The sequence below is a fragment of the Lactuca saligna genome, chromosome 8, assembly GCF_052625555.1.
Source record: "Lactuca saligna cultivar CGN05327 chromosome 8, ASM5262555v1, whole genome shotgun sequence".
Lineage (NCBI taxonomy): Eukaryota > Viridiplantae > Streptophyta > Magnoliopsida > Asterales > Asteraceae > Lactuca > Lactuca saligna.
This window is the reverse complement of record NC_136424.1, coordinates 48144653-48167893: the sequence shown is the minus strand read 5'-3', so window position 1 is coordinate 48167893 and position 23241 is coordinate 48144653. Positions and strand designations below refer to the sequence as shown.

At 37.0% G+C, this 23241-nt stretch overlaps 1 protein-coding gene across 1 annotated transcript; it reads right to left on the bottom strand.

Annotated features, from left to right (window-relative positions):
• Positions 1-20939: 20939 nt before the first annotated feature.
• LOC145012330 (uncharacterized) lies at positions 20940-22775 on the bottom strand. The gene is made up of 5 exons (XM_078971125.1): positions 22240-22775; positions 21911-22057; positions 21670-21768; positions 21454-21606; positions 20940-21271 (listed from the first exon to the last, which is right to left on the bottom strand). Exons 1-5 carry the CDS (start codon positions 22618-22620, stop codon positions 21137-21139), a joined length of 915 nt encoding a protein of 304 aa, XP_078827251.1. The 5' UTR covers positions 22621-22775; the 3' UTR covers positions 20940-21136.
• Positions 22776-23241: the final 466 nt, after the last annotated feature.

Here is a 23241-nt window from a genome sequence, read left to right as displayed (position 1 = left end):
GATATAATAGTAGACAGCTAAAAACTCGAAATAGAGATGACAGACTTTTGGCCGAAACAACCTAAATGAGAATCGAAGGTCTCAACCAAAGTAGCGAAACGGTAAAAAGTCTAGCAAAAACGGACGCTGGATGAAGAAGTTATGGATTTTTAACGGGCTTTTCCAGTCTCGGCCTCTTAAAAATAAATAATTAAAAATAAATTCAAAATTAGCCGATGAAGTCTAAACGATAGTTGTATAGTATATTCTCACTTACGCATGCATATAAAGAACGTCAAAAATGGAGCTTGTACGTGAAAGTTACAGATTTTACAAGTTTAAGGCTCAAAATCCGAGGATGTCAGGTCTGCCACGACGTGGCATAGTTAGTCGCGACCCAACAAGTGACTGAGGGTGTCCAATCAAAGGAAGAGGATAAGATTTTCTCACCAAGACGTGGCACAGTTGGCCACGACGTGGCACACCAGATATGCCCTTATAAATAGAAGCTTAAGGGTGTCGGGTTTGGTGCTCATCTCTTTCCATCTAGTGTTGTTACTCTGCGTAATTACCTCGAAAAGCCATCCCGAAGCCCCGGTTTTCACAATCAAATTCTGAAGGAAGGTACTACACTCCCGAGATTCCCGAGAATCCTGAGAAAATCAACTCTTCCAAGTCGAAGTTTTGCTCAATTATCATCTCGCTTTCTCCCATCAATCAGGTGAGTTCATACCCTTATAAACCACACTTTTAAATGTTTTATAAATGCATTTTATACACTTTAAGGGGGGCAGAGGGTGTAACGCCCGTAGATCAGGACTAGTCAATTTAGAGACGATAAGCATCTAAAATGAATTTTTGATAGAAGATTATTTAGAATGAATAATCTTAACTAAGTTGTAGTATATGTTATAAGGATTTCGTAGATATAAAGAACGCCGAAATCCGAGTTATAACGAAGAAGTTATGACCTATCGAAGTTTCGCAACAGAACCGGCACGACACAGCGCGATGTAAAAAGTGAATTTACGTTCGAGCAATATTTAGCCTTAGAAATCTAAATGAAAGTCGTATAATATGTTAAACCGTGAGCGTGCATAAGAAGAACGTCCAAATCTGACTTCGTATTAGGAAGTTATGATTTTTCTAAGTTTCGACTTAGCAGTATACAACCCGAAGTTCGAATATGAGATCGAGCGATATTTAGCCAAAACTTTCTAAATGAGAATTGAAGATCTCATCAATATTAGTGCAACGACGGAAAGACTAGCGAAAACGGACGTCAGACGAAGGAGTTATGATTTTCTAACGGAGTTTTCCTGTCCTAGCCTACTAAAAATAATATAAAATAATATAATAAAAATAAAGTCAAAATTAGCCAATGGAATCTAAATGAAAGTTGTAGATCATGTTTTTAGCTACGCGTGCATATAAAGAACGTCGAAAACGGAGTTTGTATGCGAAAGTTATGAATTTCTGAAGTTCGGTGTGCGAACCCCAACAATGTGTCAGAGTTTACGACGTGAAAACAGTGTTCACGACGTGAACTCAGTACTGACGCCTTCTGAAGTCTTCCAGAGCAAGTGGACTGATGACGAACGCAATGACGACTGCTTGATAGAACTCACGACGTCAATTTTGAGATTTCACGACGTGAATTCAGTATTTCAGCCCTATAAATAGAAATCGAAGGGCAACCAATTTTGGTTGCTATTGCCTTACTCTCTCACTCCCGATACCCTCTCTAAGCCCTATTTTAACCCCCCGAAGCCCCGATATCATCCCGAGACCCGAAGCGAGTCTCGAAGCCCAAAGATCCCGAGAAGTGCGATTCATGAGCCGAAGCTCTGCCCGCGAGAAGCCGATTTTTGTGAAGATCTTCCAGATCTACCGAAGAATACTACTTCTACAAGCCGTAGTGTTGTCCGATCATCTTCTGATCAAGTGAGTGTGTGGGTACTTTTTTCTAACGCATAATTATTAAGTATTTAATATAAAATACGTGCTATGTGTATATTTTGTTGTTATATGCATGAATGTATATTCACTTTCTTCTATTTCATAGATACGATTTATTCTCTATGAAATAAGTGTTATGCGTATGTGTGACATCCCCAAAATCACGGCCAGAAAAGACCGGTTTTGTTTATACTTTATTTCAAAATTAGAGTAATCTTTTAATAAAAGAGTTGCGGAATTTGTCCCAAAACAATATTATGATAAAGATTTATCAAAAGCATTTCCATAGAAATGTATTTCATTAAAAAGACTCGGGATATCATGTTCGATACAGTACATAAGTATAAACAATACAACATAGGCCTTACTACATTATTCCGTATTTACAGGCCTAAAATCCATTAATCTCTTATCCTAAGACATCACATTTATGCTCATGTGTCACTACTTGTAATACAAGAAACTGAGTGGGTTAGGCTTGGGAGCCTGGTGAGCACATAGGGTTTTCAACCCACAATAAATAAGTTTATTATCTTTATCAAACCAAATAAACCCGATTACCCATTCCCGTTATCCTCACTTTACGTCCCTAAGACATCTAACACAAGGGACCTAGTCTAAGGACTATCATCGGGATGGACACTACTGCTAGGGGGATTCATCAGTCGTAAATGTCCTTAAGGCAACCATGTGGGGGATGGAGTACATCTGGTGAGCACACAGTTCAAATAAACACACAGTTTGAATACACACCTACATGTTGCGAGCCTGCATAGATAGCAAGTATTCAGATAATATGCACACATAGCAGGTAATTTATATAAAATACTTCATATCTATGTGTAAGCTGAAAGTAACTATGCACTTACTTGAGAAGGTGGTGACTTGGTACTCGGACAGCGCTTCGTTTACTTTAAAATAATTTCCTTCGACGAAACCTAGTATTATCACCACTAGATTTTAGTCTAATATTACCGTGACTAATTATTAGTCTTATTATTATTATTATTATTATTATTATTATTATTATTATTATTATTATTATTATTATTATTATTATTATTATATAAACATTTAAACAGTACTTTCCAACCACTATGTACAGACAGGGGCCAGACATAAAACACCGGAGGGCAGGACCATTTTGGCGTATAACACTTTTGAAATCCAACAACCATATGCGACCCTTTAAACCAGATTCCCCATACCGCGAGTAGTTAAAAAGATATTATAACGATACTTATATAAGTCATAATAATAGCTCAAATATTTATTATAAATTTATAATAACAATACTAATTTTAAATATAAACTATATTTAAAATTGGGTAAGCATAACTTACTTACAAGGGGATTTTAGCTAGGAGTCGGGCTCTGCAGGGGCAGAACTTCATCGCTGAATCTTTCTAAGAAAGATTCGTGCAGCGCTTCAACGCTCACCTTACTATACTAAAACTACATAAAGAGAAGTCGAATCACGAGGGACCGAAATGCTCGGGGATAAGGAGAGAAAGACTCTTGAATCAAGAGAATGGTGCAAGAAATATGAGAACTCAAGCCTCTTATTTATAGTAATTGAATTTACAAAAACTACCCTCCATAATTACTTAATGACCTTATAGTTATATAAACAACTAAACACCCCTTCATAATACTATTTTAAATAGATTTAACGATATTTTCACTAAACTAATGTCAAAAGAACTCAACATTAGTCTTATAATGACCGCATCGTCGATACCTTTCTAATGATATATACATATGTATATATATGTGTACGTATATATGATTTATACTTTATTTTAATACGTAAATATGCTATTATAAATTCTAACTCGTTCATACGAACTCCGTTTTTGACGTTATTTATATCCACGCGTAGGTGGAGACGTACTCTACAACTTTCGTTTAGACTCCGTCGGCTAATTTTGACTTTATTTTTAAAGTTATATTTTTAACAGGCCGGGACATGATTGGTCCGTTAAAATCTCATAACTTCTTTATTCGATGTCCATTTTTGTCTGTCTTTCTATCGTTACGCTACTAATAACGAGATCTTTGATTCTCGTTTAGGTTGTGTCGGCTAAAAACCACCCAATCTAATACTCGAACTTCGGGCTGTACATCATTAAGCCGAAACTTCGAAAAATCATAACTTCCTCATAAGAAATCAGATTTGGGAGTTCTTTTTATGGACGCTCTCAGGTTAACATATTCCACGACTTTAATTTAGATTACTAAGGCTAAAATAAGCTCTATGATAAATTCACTATTTACGTCTCCCGGTGTCGTGCCAGTTTTGCCGTAAAACTTCGACGCGCCATAACTTCTTCGTTATAACTCGGATTTCGACGCTCTTTATATGTACGGAAACCTTGTAACATATACTAAAACTTGGTTGAGATTATTTATTCTTAATAATCTTTTGTCGAAAAGTCGTTTTCGACCCCTATTGCCTCTAAATTGACTAGCCCGGATCTACGGGCGTTACAATTATCTCCCCCTTAGGATGATTACGTCCCGGAATCATCAATAAAATAGGATTGTATAATGACTCCATACGTTATCTCTTCATCCTAGGTAATAACTGTAACTTCTATGTCGCTTCGAACGAGTATCTAACTCTTGGACTCCTTGACTGCAGGCGGTACTCGGTCTTGCACCTGCTCGTTGGACTTTCAATCATGACCTTCGTGTCACAACCTCATTCTTTATCAGAGACTCCTTCTTCTTCTTAACAAACTTAGGATAAGTTAATTTCATTACTACAATTGACCGATGTGTCATATTCAAATGACCTATCATTGTATGTAGCAATGCTTAGACTCGGGTATCTTATAGTCAAATTCCGGAATGGAATATGCCTTCCTTCATTGTCTAATGTGATATAATCACATTCTAACATGTAGCATTTCTAGGTACCAACTTCTTTAACAACGAGCGTGATACTTCTATTGATCGTTTTGATTTCAATCGTTTGGTTTAAGTCGGACGCTACATCAAACTTGGTTCTCTGAACCACGTAAACTAATCATCGTAGTCGGACTCAATGTGATATGACCACTAGGGTCGGGATAACAACAATCTTCGTAGTCATTACCGAAACAATGGTAATGACATACTTGAATAAAACAAAATCAATTACTAGTTTCTTGGTAACCTTGTGACTTTCCCTGATACAAGTGTGAGTCATGTGCTTCCGGTAGTATAGGCCTCTACTACCTTTCACACCTACTCATACTCGTCCAGAGTATTGTCCCGTAGTTTTCCAAGTTACCATACAAGAAAATCACATAGAAACTTAACACATAAAATATAAAAACGAAGGTTTTATATTATTCCTTGAAACGATTACATGGGTGTTCAAGTTCACCCTAGATTATGCCTCTAATAGGCTACACCATATGACACTATCTACATGGCTTCTTCATAACTTGATCTCCATGTATCCATCCTCACTCCTGATTCCTTGCATCGTCAGCTGCTTCGTCTAGGATCATATGGAATGCTCTTGCCTTTGGTTTTAGCGGAATGTTTGGTCTTGCCGCCTCTTTCTTTTTCGGGCAATCCTTAGCATCATGCCCTTCTTCACGACATTCATAACACACCCTTTTGGTGGCGGTGCACTCGTTTGTGTAATGTCCGGTCTTCCCGCACTTGTAGCAAGTCACTTCTTCGCTACATTTCCCAAAATGATTCTTCTTGCACTTCTCGCACCATTTCACTTTGTTTCCTCCTCCGCTAAACTCCTTTGAACCAGGCTTGATCTTCTTATTGGGCCTCATAGACCCCTCAAACTTCCTATTTTCATCAACCTCAGTCTTGTTGGCAACTCTTCCCTTAATCATATCTTCCACAAACTTGGCAGCCCAGATAGTTGCCTCCAGAGTAGGTGCCTGACGCACTGGCAATGCGTATTCCCATGGAAGTCCCTTTGCGTACTTGTCGATTTTCGTCAGCTCATCCGGAACAAGGTGCAAGTCGAACTCCATCTTCTCTGTGAAGTTGTTGGTGTATTCATCAATTGACATGCTTCCTTTCTTCAAGGTTAGGAACTGGTTCTCTAGCTCGAGTAAGTTTTGAGCTGAGCAGTACTTTTGTTTAAATTGCACCAGAAACTTTGCCCATGCCTGTTGCAGGAGCTCATTGGGGCTCAAAGTCTTCCCTAGGGTATTCCACCAGTGAATAACGCCTCCTCTAAATTGACGTACTGCAAACATGGTTTGTAGCTTGCCTTTGCAACCACATGTCATGAAGGCCAATTCCATCTCTGAGATGCAATCCATGACCCCGATCGGATCTACCTTCCCAGTGAAATTCGATAGCTTGCAAGTTAGAAAATCTTTGTACTTGCATCCATTCCTCTCGACTCCTTCATCATGATTGTTCCTCCTAATCACCAGGGGATCAGCTTGACCAACGGTCCTGCTGTCGTTCCCTTCCTCAGACTGTCCATCATTCAGCTCGGGCTGTTCAATAGGCATCGTAATTTCCTCTCAAGCTTGTTGAAGTAAACTCCTTGTTTCCTCCATTTGACAATCAAACATCATCTGGATCAATGCTTGCACTCCGTCCATCGTGATTGGCTTGGGTGCAACTTCTACTACGACTGGTATTTGCTGTATCACTGGGGGTTGATCTCGGTTCCCATTTGCATTCACGTTTCCGCTACGGGTCCCTGCCATCTTGATCTATACACCGAATAAGGTGAATCTAGATCTTTATTTAGGATTGACGTTTAAATCATCCTTATCAGTCTGAAACGTTTATATGCTAGTTTTAATATCGTAGTTAAACGCTTAGAATTCTAAACACATAAGGTTTCTAGATCCGGTCGGCAACAGACCATAGATCCGAACAAATAATAACATGTGAGGCACAAAGCATTTAGCACATAAAAGCATTTTAGGCATAATTCCTAAAATAAGCTAGAGCTCACACCTCACAATCATCGCATACCATTCTAAGTTTAAGTCTAGAAATCCTACAAATTCCTAGTTCGCTTAAACTAATGCTCTGATACCAACTGTGACATTCCCAAAATCACGGCCAGAAAAGACCGGTTTTGTTTATACTTTATTTCAAAATCAGAGTAATCTTTTAATAAAAGAGTTGCGGAATTTGTCCTAAAACAATATTATGATAAAGATTTATCAAAAGCATTTCCATAGAAATGTATTTCATTAAAAAGACTCGGGATGTCATGTTCGATACAATACATAAGTATAAACAATACAACATAGGTCTTACTACATTATTCTGTATTTACAGGCCTAAAAGCCATTAATCTCTTATCCCAAAACATCACATCTATGCTCATACGCCACTACCTGTAATACAAGAAACTGAGTGGGTTAGGCTTGGGAGCCTGGTGAGCACATAGGGTTTTCAACCCACAATAAATAAGTTTATTATCTTTATCAAACCAAATAAATCCGATTACCCATTCCCGTTATCCTCACTTTACGTCCCTAAGACATCTAACACAAGGGACCTAGTTTAAGGACTATCATCGGGATGGACACTACTGCTAGGGGGATTCCTCAGCCGTAAATGTCCTTAAGGCAACCATGTGGGGGATGGAGTACATCTGGTGAGCACACAGTTCAAATAAACACACAGTTCGAATAAACACCTACAGGTTGCGAGCCTGCTAGTATTCCACTGGACTGTCTAGAATAGTCGGTGGTTGTCATCTATACTCCGCTAGATGATTGGATCATCATTAACATCTTTAACGAGGCCTCTCATTATTTTATTTTGTCACACAGCAACTATTACATCTACCCATGTTTTACCGAACACATTTTGTAGATATAAAATACATATATAGTTTAAATCATTGAAAACATGTATAAAACGTTCATCCAACATAGATAGCAAGTATTCAGATAATATGCACACATAGCAGGTAATTTATATAAAATATTTCATATCTATGTGTAAGCTGAAAGTAACTATGCACTCACTTGAGAAGGTGGTGACTCAGTACTCGGTCAGCGCTTCGTTTACTTTAAAATAATTTCCTTCGACGAAACCTAGTATTATCACCACTAGATTTTAGTCTAATATTACCGTGACTAATTATTATTATTATTATTATTATTATTATTATTATTATTATTATTATTATTATTATTATTATTATTATTATATAAGCGTTTAAATAATACTTTCCAACCACTATGTACAGATAGGGGCTAGACATAAAACAACGGAGGGCGGGACCATTTTAGCGTATAACACTTCTGAAATCCAACAACCCTATGCGACCCTCTAAACAAGATTCCCCGTACCGCGAGTAGTTAAAAAGATATTATAACGACACTTATATAAGTCATAATAATAGCTCAAATATTTATTATAAATTTATAATAACAATACTAATTTTAAATATAAACTATATTTAAAATAGGGTAAGCATAACTTACTTACAAGGAGATTTTAGCTAGGAGTCGGGCTCTGCAGGGGCAGAACTTCGTCGCTGAATCTTTCTAAGAAAGATTCGTCCAGCGCTTCAGCGCTCACCTTACTATACTAAACTACAGAAAGAGAAGTAGAATCATGAGGGACCGAAATGCTCGGGGGATAAGGAGAGAAAAACTCTTTCTAAGAAAGATTCGTGCAGAGCTTCGGCTCGGGAATCGCACTTCTCGGGATCTTCGGGGCCTCAGGACTTGCTTCGGGGCTCGGGAATGATATCGGGGCTTCGGGATATTTCTTGCATGAAAAACGATGCAAAAACGCGAGAAAACGGGAAGAAATGAGCAACTGAATCGGCTGCACTCGACTTCCTTTTATAGGGGCTGGATCTGCGATTTACACGGGGTGTAATTTTTGGTTACGCGGGGCGTAACGGGGATAAGGCCGCTGACTCCCCCCATGGATAATATCAGCCAATTTTTATTTAAATTTAATATCGAAATTATTAAATAAACTTCAAAAATTCATATCTTCTTCATACGAACTCCGTTTTCGACGATCTTTATATCCCCGCGTAGGTGAGACTACGATCTACAACTTTCGTTTAGATTCCGTAGGCTAATTTTGACTTTATTTTTATTATTTATTTTTAGTAGGCCGGGACAAGAAAACTCCGTTATAAAATCATAACTTCTTCATCCGACGTCCGTTTTCGCCTATCTTTTTATCGTTTTACTACAATTAATGAGATCTTCAATTCTCATTTAGATTGTTTCGGCTAAAAACCACTCGGTCTCAAATCGAGCATTCGGGCTGCATACCGCTAAGTCGAAACTTCGAAAAATCATAACTTCCTCATACGAAGTCAGATTTGGGCGTTCTTTTTATGCACACTCATTTTTTAACGTATTCTATGACTTTCATTTAGATTGATAAGGCTAAATATTTCTCTAACATAAATTCACTTTTTACGTCGCGCTGTGTCGTGCCGGTTCTGTCGCGAAACTTCGACAGGTCATAACTTCTTCGTTATAACTCGGATTTCGGCGTTCTTTATATGCATGGAAACCTTGTAACATATACTATAACTTAATTAAGATTATTCCTTCAAATAATCTTTCATCAAAAAGTCATTTTTGACGCTTAACGTCTCTAATTGACTAGCCCGGATCTACGGGCGTTACAATTATCTCCCCCTTAGGATGATTACGTCCCGGAATCATCAACGAAAATAGAACTTGTATAATGATTCCATATGCTATCTCTTCATCCTAGGTAATAACCGTAAATTCTATGTTTCCTCGAAAGAATTTTTTTTTAACTCTATGGCTTTCTTGACTGCAGACGATGCCCAATCTTGCATCTGCTTATCGTACTATGTTGTACTTTCAATCGTAACCCTCGAGTTACCAAATAAGTCTTTATTAAGGACTCCTTCTTCTTCTCAGGATAAATACTTTCTTTTATCTATTGTAACAAACCGATGGGTCGTGCTCTACTGACCTCTCATCGCACGATGCGACGCTTAGACTCGGTCTTTAATGAAGTTAAATTCCAGAATGGAATATACCTTCCTTCATATTCTAATGTGATATAATCACATTTCAGCATGTAGCATTTCTACCTGCAAACTTCTTTTAACACCGAGCGCGGCACTATCAATCACATTAACTTCAACCTTCTGACTTAAGTCAGATGTTACATCTAACTTGGTCCTCTAGACCCCGTAACATACTCCTTGTAGTCGAACTCAAATTTAAACATGACCACTAGGGTCGGAACAAGAACCATATTACTAGTCATTACCGAAACAATGGTAATGACATACCAGAATAAAGTGGAATCAATTACTAGCTTCTTGGTAACCTTGTGACTTTCCCTGATCCAAGTGCGAGTCCTGTGCTTCCGATAGTATATGCATCTACTACCTTTCAGACCTACTCATACTCGTCCCAGGTATTGTCCCGCAGTCAACCAAGTCACCATACAAGAAAATCAGACAATCATTCAACACATCAGTTAGCAAAACTAGGGTTTATATTAATTCCTTGAAACGATTACACAAAAGTTCAAGTTTACCCTATACTACGCCTCTAGTAGGCTACACTTCCTGATACATACTTTATATATTGACATGAAGTCTTCATCCTTGAATCCTCGCATTGTTTTCTGCTTCGTCGAGGATCATGTGGAATGCTCTTGGCTTTGGTGGTGCATTTGGCTTTATAGCCTCTTCTCTTCTTGGGCAATTTTGCTTGAAGTGTCCTTCACCACACTTAAAGCAAGCTTCTCTTTTGTTTGGGCATTTGCTGGCGTAATGACCAGTCTTCCCGCATTTGAAGCAGGTCATTTCTTTAGAGCATTCCCCAATGTGCTTCCTTTTGCACCTGTCACACCATTGTGCTCTTTCTTCGAGCTGCTTCGAATCAGACTTCGAAAATTTTCTTTTCTCATTAGAACCTGAAGTTCCTTCTAACTTTCTCTTCTCGCCAACTTCAACCTTACTGTCAGTCCTCCCCTTGATCATATTCTCAACAGACTTGGCAGCCCAAATAGCTGCCTCTAGAGTAGGTGCCTGACGCACTGGCACCGCATACTCCCAAGGGAGTCCCTTTGCGTACCGGTCGACTTTTGTCAGTTCGTCTGGGACGATGCGCAAAGCAAACTCCATCTTGTCTGTGAAGGCATTCGTGTATTCATCCACTGACATGCTGCCTTTCTTCAATATCAAAAATTTGTTCTCCAACTCTAGCAGGTTTTGGGCCGAGCAGAACTTGCGCTTGAATTGTACCAAGAACTCTGCCCAAGACAGTTGCAGTGGCTCGTTAGGGCTTAGGATCTTACCTAGAGTGTTCCACCATCGAACGGTTCCACCTCGGAACTGACGCACTGCATAGATAGTCTGCAACCTGCCTCTGCAGCCACAAGTCATGAAGGCTAGCTCCATTTCCGATATCCAATCCATAACTCCGATCGGATCTTCCTTTCCAGTGAAAGTCAATGGTTTGCAAGTCAGAAAATCCTTATACTTGCATCCCATTCCATCATTCCTTCCATTCTGGTTGTTTTGCCTAACTATCGGTGGGTTGGCTTGACCAACAGATCCACTAAAGTTTCCACCTTCCGAGTGCCCTTCATTCACTTCGGGCTCTTCCACTTGAATTAACAGTTCTTCACGATTCTGTTGAAGCAGACGTCTCGTTTCATCCATCTGACGATCCAACATCGTCTGAATCATCAATTGTACACCGGCCATTGTTATTGGCTCAGGTGCTGCTGCTATGATAGGTATTTGCTCAATCACTGGTGGTTGATTCCTATTTTCAATAGCATTCTCCACTTCTTGTTCTCACCATTTTTGATCTATACACCGAATAAGGTGAAATTAGATCCTTATTCACGATAGATATTCAAATCATCCTTATCACTCCGAAACGTTTACATGTTAGTTCTAATATCGTAGACATACGCTTAGAATCCTAAACACATAAGGTTTCCAGATCCGGTCGGCAACAGACCCTAGATCCGAACAAATAATAGCACCAATATAGCTATCACACAAAACATTTAGCACATAAAATCATTTTAGGCATCACTCCTAAAATAAACTAGTGTTTGTGTCAATTTAGGTCTACCACCTAACATTTTTTTAGACACACTCCTCACCATCATTACTTAGCATTCTAAGTTTAAGTCTAGAAATTTCCTACAAATTTCTAGTTCGCTTAAACTAATGCTCTGATACCAACTGTGACATCCCCATTTTTACGGCCAGAAAAGACCGATTTGTTTATGCTTTGTTTTATAAAATCAGAGTAATCTTTTAAAGAAAATGGTTGCGGAATTTGTTCCCAAAATAAGATAAGATAATAACTTATCAAAACATTTCTCAAAGAGAATGTATTTTCATTTAATAATAAAACCTCGGGATGTCATGTTCCGATACAGACATATAAGCATAAACAGAACTTACATTTAATTACACAATTGATTTATATCTCCTTTAAATCTCTCTGTGAAATATGTCTTCGTATTAATACCTGTGATACAAAGAAAACTGAGTGGGTCAGGCTTGGGAGCCTGGTGAGCATATAGGGTTTTCATCCCACAATGTTATATCATATATTTATAAATATAGAACATTCAAACTTGTACAATTTCACCATATAAAGGCAACTCTTATCCCACCCCCATCGATCCTCACAACGACACGATCTAAACTCTCGTATCTAAAATTTTCCTCTTTACCCGATCCCTACTCACGAATCTAAAACTATTATCTTCACCCGATCCATACTCACGGATCTAAAACTAACCTTTTCACCTCATCCATACTCACGAATCTAAAACTAACATTTTCCCCTGATCCATACCCACGGATCTAAAACTAACATCCTGATCTGATCCACACTCCCAAATCAATAACTGTACCCAATCCATACTCCCAGAATAAGGACAATTAACTATACCTTAACCTGATATGATCCATACTCTCGGATCAATAACTGTGCCCAATCCATACTCCCGGACTAGGGACAATTAACTATACCTTAATCCTGATCTGATCCATACTCCCGGATCAATAACTGTACCTAATCCATACTCCCGGACTAGGGACAATTAACTTAGTCTTAATCCATACTCCCGGACTAATAACAAGTTTTATCTCTTTACCTGATCCATACTCCCGGATCTAAAATTTACCTCTTGATCTCATTATCCAACTCATCCTTTTATCACACACCAACTATCTTATCTACCCATGTTCTACCCAACATATTTGTAGATATAAATATATTTTTATACATAGTTTAAAACCTGTATAGCATTCTCATTCAATACCTATTCCACATAACAGATGAGGGACACTCACATAACACGTATTTCATAGAGAATAAATCAGATCTATGAGATAGAAGAAAGTGAATATACATTCACGCATATAACAACAAAATATACACATAACACGTATTTTATATTAAATACTTAATAATTATGCGTTAGAAGAAAGTAACCACACACTCACTTGATTAGAAGATGATCGGACAGCACTACGACTTGTAGAAGTAGTATTCTTCGGCAGATCTGGAAGATCTTTACAAAAACCGGACTCCTCGTGGGCAGAGCTTCGGCTCGGGAATCGCACTTCTTGGGATCTTCGGGGCCTCGGGACTTGCTTCGGGGCTCGGGAATGATACCGAGGCTTCGGGATATTTCTTGCACGAAAAATGATGCAAAAACGCGAAAAAACGGGAAGAAATGAGCAACTGAATCGGCTGCACTCGACTTCCTTTTATAGGGGCTGGATCTGCGATTTACGCGGGGCATAATTTTTGGTTACGCGGGGCGTAACGGGGATAAGGCCGCTGACTCCCCCCATGGATAATATCAGCCAATTTTTATTTAAATTTAATATCGAAATTATTAAATAAACTTCAAAAATCCATATCTTCTTCATACGAACTCCGTTTTCGATGATCTTTATATCCCAGCGTAGGTGAGACTACAATCTACAACTTTTGTTTAGATTCCGTTGGCTAATTTTGACTTTATTTTTATTATTTATTTTTAGTAGGCCGGGACAGGAAAACTCCGTTATAAAATCATAACTTCTTCATCCGACGTCTGTTTTCGCCTATCTTTTTATCGTTTTACTACAATTAATGAGATCTTCAATTCTCATTTAGATTGTTTCGGCTAAAAACCACTCGGTCTCAAATCGAGCATTCGGGCTGCATACCGCTAAGTCGAAACTTCGAAAAATCATAACTTCCTCATACGAAGTCAGATTTGTGCGTTCTTTTTATGCACGCTCATGTTTTAACGTATTCTATGACTTTCATTTAGATTGCTAAGGCTAAATATCGCTCTAATGTAAATTCACTTTTTACGTCGCGCTGTGTCGTGACGGTTATGTCGCGAAACTTCGACAGGTCATAACTTCTTCGTTATAACTCGGATTTCGGCGTTCTTTATATGCACAGAAACCTTGTAACATATACTATAACTTAATTAAGATTATTCCTTCAAAATAATCTTTCATCAAAAAGTCATTTTTGATGCTTAACGTCTCTAATTGACTAGCCCGGATCTACGGGCGTTATATAAACTATGTATAAAAATATATATTTTTATCTACTAATATGTTGGGTAGAACATGGGTAGATAGTTGTGTGATAAACAGATGAGAGGCCTCGATGTCATTGTAATCCAGTCATCTAGCGGAATTTAGATGACGACCACAGACTTTTCTAGATAGTCCAGTGGAACGCTAGTAGGCTCATAACTTGTAGGTGTTAATGAACTTGGGTGTTCATTCGCTGTATTCCATCCCTCTCATGGTTGCCTTATTTGACTTATATTGCTGAGGAACCCCCGAAACATGTGTTGTCACCCCGATGAAATATTCTTAGACTAGGTCCCTTGTGTTAGTTGTCTTAGGGACGTAAGGTGAGAATAACAGGAATGGGTAATTGGGTTATTATTGGTTGATGAAATTAAATTAATTATTGTGGGTTGAAAAACCCTATATGCTCACCAGGCTTCCAAGACTGACCCACTCAGTTTTCTTTGCATTACAGGTAATGACACAAAAGTACAAGTTGGTGAACTTGACGAGAGATTTTGGATTATAGATCAGTAGTTATAAATAACTGTTGTAAGGTTTATTTTATATTGTTTATGCTTTTGGTTTGTATCGAACATGACATCCTGAGGTTTTATTATTTAATGAAAATACATTCTCTTTGAGAAATGTTTTGATAAATGGTTATCATATTTTTGTTTTTGGGAACAAATTCTGCAACAGTTTTCTTTAAACGATTATTCTGATTTTAAAAAATAAAGCATAAACAAATCGGTCTTTTTTGGCCGTGAAATTGGGGATGTCACGGGGGGGGGGGGGGGGGGGGGGGGAATACAAGTAAACACACGGTTATCATCGTGTGAAAAACATAAATCTTTTGTTATACTCTTTGTTATATAATCAATCACATGTGATTTATAACTATGTTTTCGAACAAGGGATTTCTTTTACTTTACATTGTCTTATCAAACAAACTACTTTTTAAATTGTTGTATACACTGACATCAAGTCATCAGTATTTATTATTAAACTCATTCAAATGTGTTACGAAATTTCCTTTTAAACTTATATATTATGTTTCCATATGTTGATATAAAAGTACTATTCAATCAGTTCAATACCTTTGAGTAGCAAAGGTGTACATTCATTTCTTCAATTACTATAACGGAACTTACTAGTAAACTATAATAGGTATAGTTTAGGAGAATACTATCGTATACAAATATTATAACATAGAGTACTATAACCAAAGGAACATACTAATATACTATGACAAAGAGAACATACTAATATACTATGACAAAGAGAACATACTAAAATACTATAGTATAAGAACACTTACGGATCTAACTATACCAACATTTTATTTACAAGTATGCATTCTTCATAACAAGGATAATCTTTTCATACAAAAGGTATTTCATTATATTACTCGTGAACTTGTTGTTAGCAATCATGTGAGACATATGGCTTTGTTAGTACCAAAACAAAAGTCCCCATCTTTAACCATAGTTTCCTGGAGGGAGAGCGTGAATTTGTGTATAGATCTATACGGGTTTGACGAACCCACACCTAAACTGTAAGCTCCAGTTGGACCGGTAGGTCTGGGGTGACAAATATCGACATTAGTACCATGTCTAGTATGGTTATGAGAAACATACAAACCACGAAAACAACAACTCTTGTACATAGTAATATACATTTAACTCAATCATGCTCAGGGGGTAATAATTATACCATGGGATATTATTAGCATGTTCACAATTCGGGATAAACACCCTTTTAACCAGTTTTACTTAAACAAAAGACTCACAAGGAGTATTAAAAATATATTGGTTTACAGAGTCATCAAGTGCCTTAGCGATTTTCTAAATACATAAATCTATTATTTAGGCATGAAAAACATCATTGTGTTATAGTTTTGGAACTTTTAAACTGCCACACACTTATGGATAAATGTTGGACTTTTAGAAACAAATATTCAAAAACAGTCAGGCCTCGATAAAAGGCTACTTTTATACTAGTAGAAAATATGGGATTTTCTAGGAGTTTTCAAAACATATACAAACAATTACATTGAACAATTTCAAACGTTTTCATCATACTTATACAAACAATGACATTAATTACTTATGAACTCACCAGCTTAAATGCTGACCTACACTTTCAAAATAACTTGTATTCTCAGGTCACCAGTAGATAGGTACGATGACCAGGTTTTGCGAAGACGGAGTAGTCAAGACTCGTCTTTTATTTTGATTACTTGTTGTAATGTATTATTACTATGAAAGAACACACATGTATTAAACTATTACTATTAATGCAATGGACGATGTTGTTGCGTGTTTACTACTTTGCATTGTTATGATATTGTACATGAAGTCATCGACCCTCGAACAATTCTGCCGTTCTGGTTTGGGGGTGTGACATATACCATGTAAGGTTTGATATACTTAGTTCACTATAACAATAGCTCTGATACCAATCTGTCACACCCCCAAACTGAAACGGCGGAAACGTTCGGGGGTGGAGGACATCATGTACAGTATCACAATAATTGTATCATAGTAATCAAAGTAAACACAACCATTACATTGAATATATAAGGTATTTACATTTGTTTGATACATAATTTGTATACAACAAAAGTATAACAAAATAGTAAAAGACGTGACTCTATATGCTCCGTCTTCTCAAAAGCTCGCGGAAGTACCTGTCTAATGATTTCTTGAGAATACAAACGATTTTGAAAGAGTATTAACATTTAAGTTGGTGAGTTCATAAGAATGTTTTTATAATGAAATCTGCCATGGAATCTGCAAAAAATGTTTGTATGACTCACAAGAAAATCCAATATTTTCTTTTATAATGAATTGTAGTCTTAACCCTAAGACCAAAATGCATGTTCGTTACTATATTCTGTATTAGTGTATGAAAATGTTAGTTTGTATGCTTGGTTACCACCAACTGTATTGTATAGCGTTGTTTTTTATGAAAACCCGTGGTTACCACCAGTATGTATTGTATAATGTTGTTTTGTATGAAAACCCTGGTTACCACCAATATGTATAATAGTTTTATTACTTAAAATAAAACCGATGAAGAATGAAATCCCGTAAACATATGGTTAGTTTATACTGTTGTGAGTTTGGTATAACCATGCTTGATATAACCTAGTGACCTCTACGACGTTCTTCAGACGTCGGACATTATGATATTTGTCACCCCAGGCATGCCCGCCTAACTGTAGCTAGCAGTTTAGGTGTGGGATTGTCAGTCCCGAATAGATATATTCACAAATGTCACGCTCTCCCTCCAGGAGCCTCTGGTTATACTATGGTAGGATTTATTCCGCACCTCGAAGGGTACAATTGAAGTAGTGCCTCACAACTTTATATTAACTAGTTTACGTGTAGTGTTGTAGTGTTCTATTGTACTAGAAACAGTGTGTATGACTTATAGAGTAAAATAATTATTTAGTATCGTACTCTCGTATTTAGGAAATAGTATTGTATACCATAAACTATGTCTATCGTAGTTTGTATGTATGTTAATGTATAAGCTCTTGAATTAATAAAACCGTATGTTGGATCCCAAACTATACCTATTATAGTTTACATGTATGCTGTGTATTCGATTAACGTATTGTAAAGAAAACTTTGTAATTATGGTTGTATGTTGAAAACCTCCCTCATGCTCAACATATTACAAAAGGGATAAAATATCTAAATATGTTATAAAAATGTAGTGATCTCTTAGTTGTATCAATTGCATCAGTTTTAATTATGTTGAAATCCTTTGTATAAGAACACAAAATTTTTCAGGTGTTTTGGCTTGTATTCCCCCTGCCCACAGTTGATTATGTGCACGTGTTCGACAACAAAACTGGAAAGATGACCCTCGAGTTGGAGTACGCGGAATTAACAGTATCCTAATGATAATTAAACACATAATTGTATTTCATATTAGTGAAACCATTAATTATAGAGTTAGAAAACACTTGTTTTTGGATTAGGAATGTTACCGAAACTTGTTTGAAGTGGGAAAAGCAGGTTTTCAGCCAAGGTTCACGGTTCAAGGTTGTTTGCGGTTGGGATCCAGGGTTTGCGGCCGTGAACAGGTTTGCGGATGCAAACAGATTTGCGGATGCAAACAGATTTGCGGTTGTGAATGGTTTGTGGGTGCAAATCGGTTTGCAACCCTTGAAGATATGAAGATTGTTCTTTGTTCTTGGTGTTCTTAAGGAAAAACTTAAAGATTTGAAGGTTTGATCTTGATGATATGAATGTTCTTGGAAGATTCTTGGGAGCAACTTGAGAGAGTTTTTGGGTGAAAATGAAGAATCTCTCCGGGAAAAACCTTTATACCGGTTGGGTTTGCGGCCGGGAATAGTCTTGGAGGTAAACGGGTTTACGGACCAAGGGTTTGCGGCGGTAAACGCATGACTGGTGGAGTTTGCTGACTTTTCGAAGGAAAACTTGATTTTTCGAGTGTTTTTGGTTCTAAAACTTATATAACCTCTAATTATATATTTTAGATTATTTTCCAATCCACAAAAACTTAGCTGAACAAATAAAAATTCAAAATTTTATTTAACCGAATTTGACTTTTGTTGACTAGAAAGTATCGAGTTGTCACACTTTAAGTTGGACGTTTGGTTTTTGTGTTTATGGTTCAACCATGCGTGAGTTGTTGGCCTTTTTAAGGAGTTTTGGACCTAAGGTTTGGTATTAGGTCCTTTTGAGCCATGAAAGTTAGTAAAGTTGTCAACTTTATGGATTAAGACCTTATTTAAATGTAGGTCTGAGGTTTGGACATCAAGGTGTTAAGGGATTAAGCCTTTAGGATCTTTCACCAGTACGCTACGTGTACTTCTGAGTACACTGCGGGTATTGGGTTTGAGTCCCGTAATTTGATCGTCAAAGAGTACGTCAGGCGTACTCTGGTGGTACGCAGGGCGTACTCACTAGTTGGGGTTTTAGGCCTTTGGACTAGTTTGGGCCATTATAAGGCCTTAGGTCTTTATGGATTTGGGTTATTTATGGGCCTTGGGCCATTTTGGGTTTTGGGTCGTCATTATTTAGGCCCATAAAGGGAAGGATATAATGATCTTTTACCCTAGGAGTCAGTATTAAGGATTTAGACTCTTAGTTATGGTTTTTGGCATAGTTGTTAATTTAGGTTTCATTTGTTTATGATTAGTGCGGGGATTCTCCGATTCAACAACCCGAGTGTTTATTTGTTTATCAGCCAGATCGATGGGAGTTTGCTCACTATATACTGTTGGACATTGTGGTGGTATGTGCTTGTTGTCTTTATGACTCTTATTGTATGCATGTATGCCTGATTGCTAGATGTATGTGGGGTGAAATAGACCTATATGGTTGAAAAATACCGATTCACTTGAAATAGACTCAGTGGTGAAATAGAAACGGTACAACCTTGAGCTGAGATTTGCGTTGAAATAGACTCGGAGTGAAATAGACCCGGATGTGAAATAAAACCCGGTATAGCCTTGAGTTGACTTGTATGTATGATATGCAGTATTTAGGGAAACTCACTGAATCTTTGTGCTTACGGTTTTCAGTTTATGTTTCAAGTACTTACGGTTCGAAGGGGTAGGGCTTGGGTTGATCACATTGCACACACCATGTTTTCCGCATGATTGACTCTGACGTATTCTTAGATATTTGATGACGTTCTTTGATTTTCTATGACTAGTTTTTATGAACAAGTGTTGGGTGGTTCCTTATTAATATAAAAATGAATTTTTTGGTTATAAATTTTGAGAGGTTATATTAAGGAAAAGTATAATTTAGTTATTTTGGGTTTTGTCATAATTCCTTAGCCATTTTGATAGTTTTAGTCCCTTCTTAATTTTTTTTAAAGTTTTGCCACAAAACTTTTAATACTTTGCCACTTTTGGTCCCTCATCAACTTTTTACCACATTAGTTTGTGGAGTTGACACTTTTGGTCCCTCAGCTTCAATATTCGCTACTGCTAACTACAAATACAAAGGGTTTAAGAGTTTCCCACTTTTGGTGAGTGTCATTTACCAAACGTGACACCTCAAGTTTTTGTCACATGAGTTTGTGGAGTTGCCCCTTTTGGTCCCCACCTTTGATATTCTACTATATAGTCTTATTTTTCTCAGATAACAACACATATTTTTAATCACCAATGCTAGCAACAGATATTAAATAAAATATTTGTATCACTATGTAAGAACATTTTCTATTATAGGTAAAAATAAACCTTTCAAAATACAATACCGTAATTTGAAAAAAAAAAAAAGTTTCAAAAAAAGTAAAAATAAAATAACATAAGGCAAAGCCCGAGTGTTCTTTACTAGTTAGTCTAGAAGTTAAGAATTCATAAACGAAATCTCGGTTTAAGCATAGACATCACCTTTATTACCGTGAAACAATTGTTATTTACCTCTTTCATATTAACTAAGATGGATAATTTTTTTTTTTAACAAATATGGTGTAATTTATTCAGCAAAACACAATAACATGTTCAATTATTATAAACAAAAACCAACATCGATAAAAAAAAAATAACTAAAAACACAAAAGGGCTTAATCTTAGCTAGTTGTATACTTGTATACATATACTTAGCCTAAATAAAATCCAAAAAAGAAAATATATCAAAACCAACATCACAAAAACATAGTAACTTATCGCACTCATTTATCGGGTTTAGCCACGGTTTTGCAGATTGGGCATTCGTTTTTGTAGAGTAGCCATTGTTTTATGCAATCTACGTGATGATAATGCCCACATTCAAGTTTCCCCAAATCTTCATCTCCTTTACACTCCTCCTGAAATTCACAAATTATTTATTTTGACATCTACACATCATTATTGTATTAAGTTTGTTATATAACTTTTTATGTTGTCTAAAAATTAATAAAATACAGTATAAAAAATAACCCTAAAATTTTTGTTCCATTAGCTTAAATCCAAGTCCCATGTAACAATAAGTATTTTGAGATGAACTTACTTGACATATGCTACATTTAGAGTCTTTGACTTTAGAATTAAAGTCAAAGGACTTAAGGAAGGATTTCTTAGGTCTTCTTAAACAGTCGAGTATTTCTTCTTCTTGCAAACCACCACCAACGTACCCGATTCTGTCACCCAATTCCACCAATTCCTGCAAAAAAATGGCGAATCAGTTTGATTTTTCATGGAGTCAAAGCTTGAATGAAGGAAATACCTCGTATGACATGATATCTGCGTTGATCCTCCATGCTCCAAACCGATCGCTTCCTTCTAATCTCCCATCCAACAATGGATTAAGTTCCAACATCACAATCTGCAAATTTTGTAGCTTATGTTACTCATCGATTATAACGCTCGCTCGTTTTACCAGATCTAGATTGCTACTTGATTAAATGCGATCGTTTACAGTTGCAGAGATTTTAGCATAGTTTTCGGTAATGAAATGAGAATCAAACCTCAGATATTCCCCCAGGAGAACGGCGTTGGAGACGAGTATATTGCCTCGAATCAGATACATTTGATCTTATGAAAGCTGTAGCATCGACTTCTGTAGTGCTCCATGGCTGTTGAAGATCCGCCGCTTGCCTTGTGGCACGAGAACGCTATAAAAATGGTAATATTTTTGTTATTGTTCATCGTCTCCATGCTTAATAGTGTTTTTTCGATATTATTTATGGACTTCTCACACAAAATTTCGTTCCATTTTCAGTAAAATTTGACCTGTGTTTGACTATGGCGGATTTAAGAAGCTTCGAAAGAACTTTAAGAGCATATGATATGATACCTGTCGGTGATTTCGTCTATTCGTATCAGCACTTGTACTCTGTGCAACATCATATGTAAATCCAATCCCAGGAGGAGTACAGCAAACATCCGGAACAATAACCACCATATTTTCCTGGCGTGATCCACTGTTTCTTCTCTGTTTATTCCTCCTCCTCCTCCTTCTTCTCGTATTTTCCGGCAGGATTCGCCCTGGAGGATGCACAGCCGCCGCCGGAGAGGAACACCGACCACATCCCAGACTCAAAAATCCAAACAGGTTTTTCCTGGGAGGAAGACGTTCCCTGGATTCAGTAACATGAGTTGAATTAGGGGTTGCAGAGCGTGATTTGATTCTTGGTTTCCTGTGTCTTCCATGTTCAGGAGTTACTGTAGTGGCCATTGATTTTAGAGCTGAATGAGGAGAATTTTCATGGATTTGGGTGGAATTGATGCTTTGTGGAAATGACAACTAATTGTGTGGGACTATGGGCAGCTTGCAGGTGCGTTTGTCTTCACCCTTGTTCTGTTTTCTTTGGTGATTTTCTTGGAGGTTTTTGCAATATAAACAAAATACTAATGAGTATTTTGAAGATGCAAATTCAAATCCAACCTGTCCCACTACTATCGAATACCACAAAATCAAGATCATATGGTAATTCTGTAATACAAAAGTACAATTGGACAGCATAATATTAACATAGTATGCAATCACAGCCTCACACTTGAAGTTTTATTAATATTTCATCAATTTATACATGCAACATTTCATTAGGTATCAAGTTTTATAAATATACACCTTGGAATTTATCATATACGAATCATAAAACCAACTTATTTCATTTTATAAAATAGTGGTCATACACTCATACACTCATGTCGTATTGAAAACCAGTGAGTCATAACAATAGAACAAAATAAGTTGTTTCCCAATTTTTTTAAAAATAAAATAACTTAAATATATTAAACGTTTTAGTTTAAACTATTAAGAAACTCTACCTGTATTATATTATAATCAACGTGG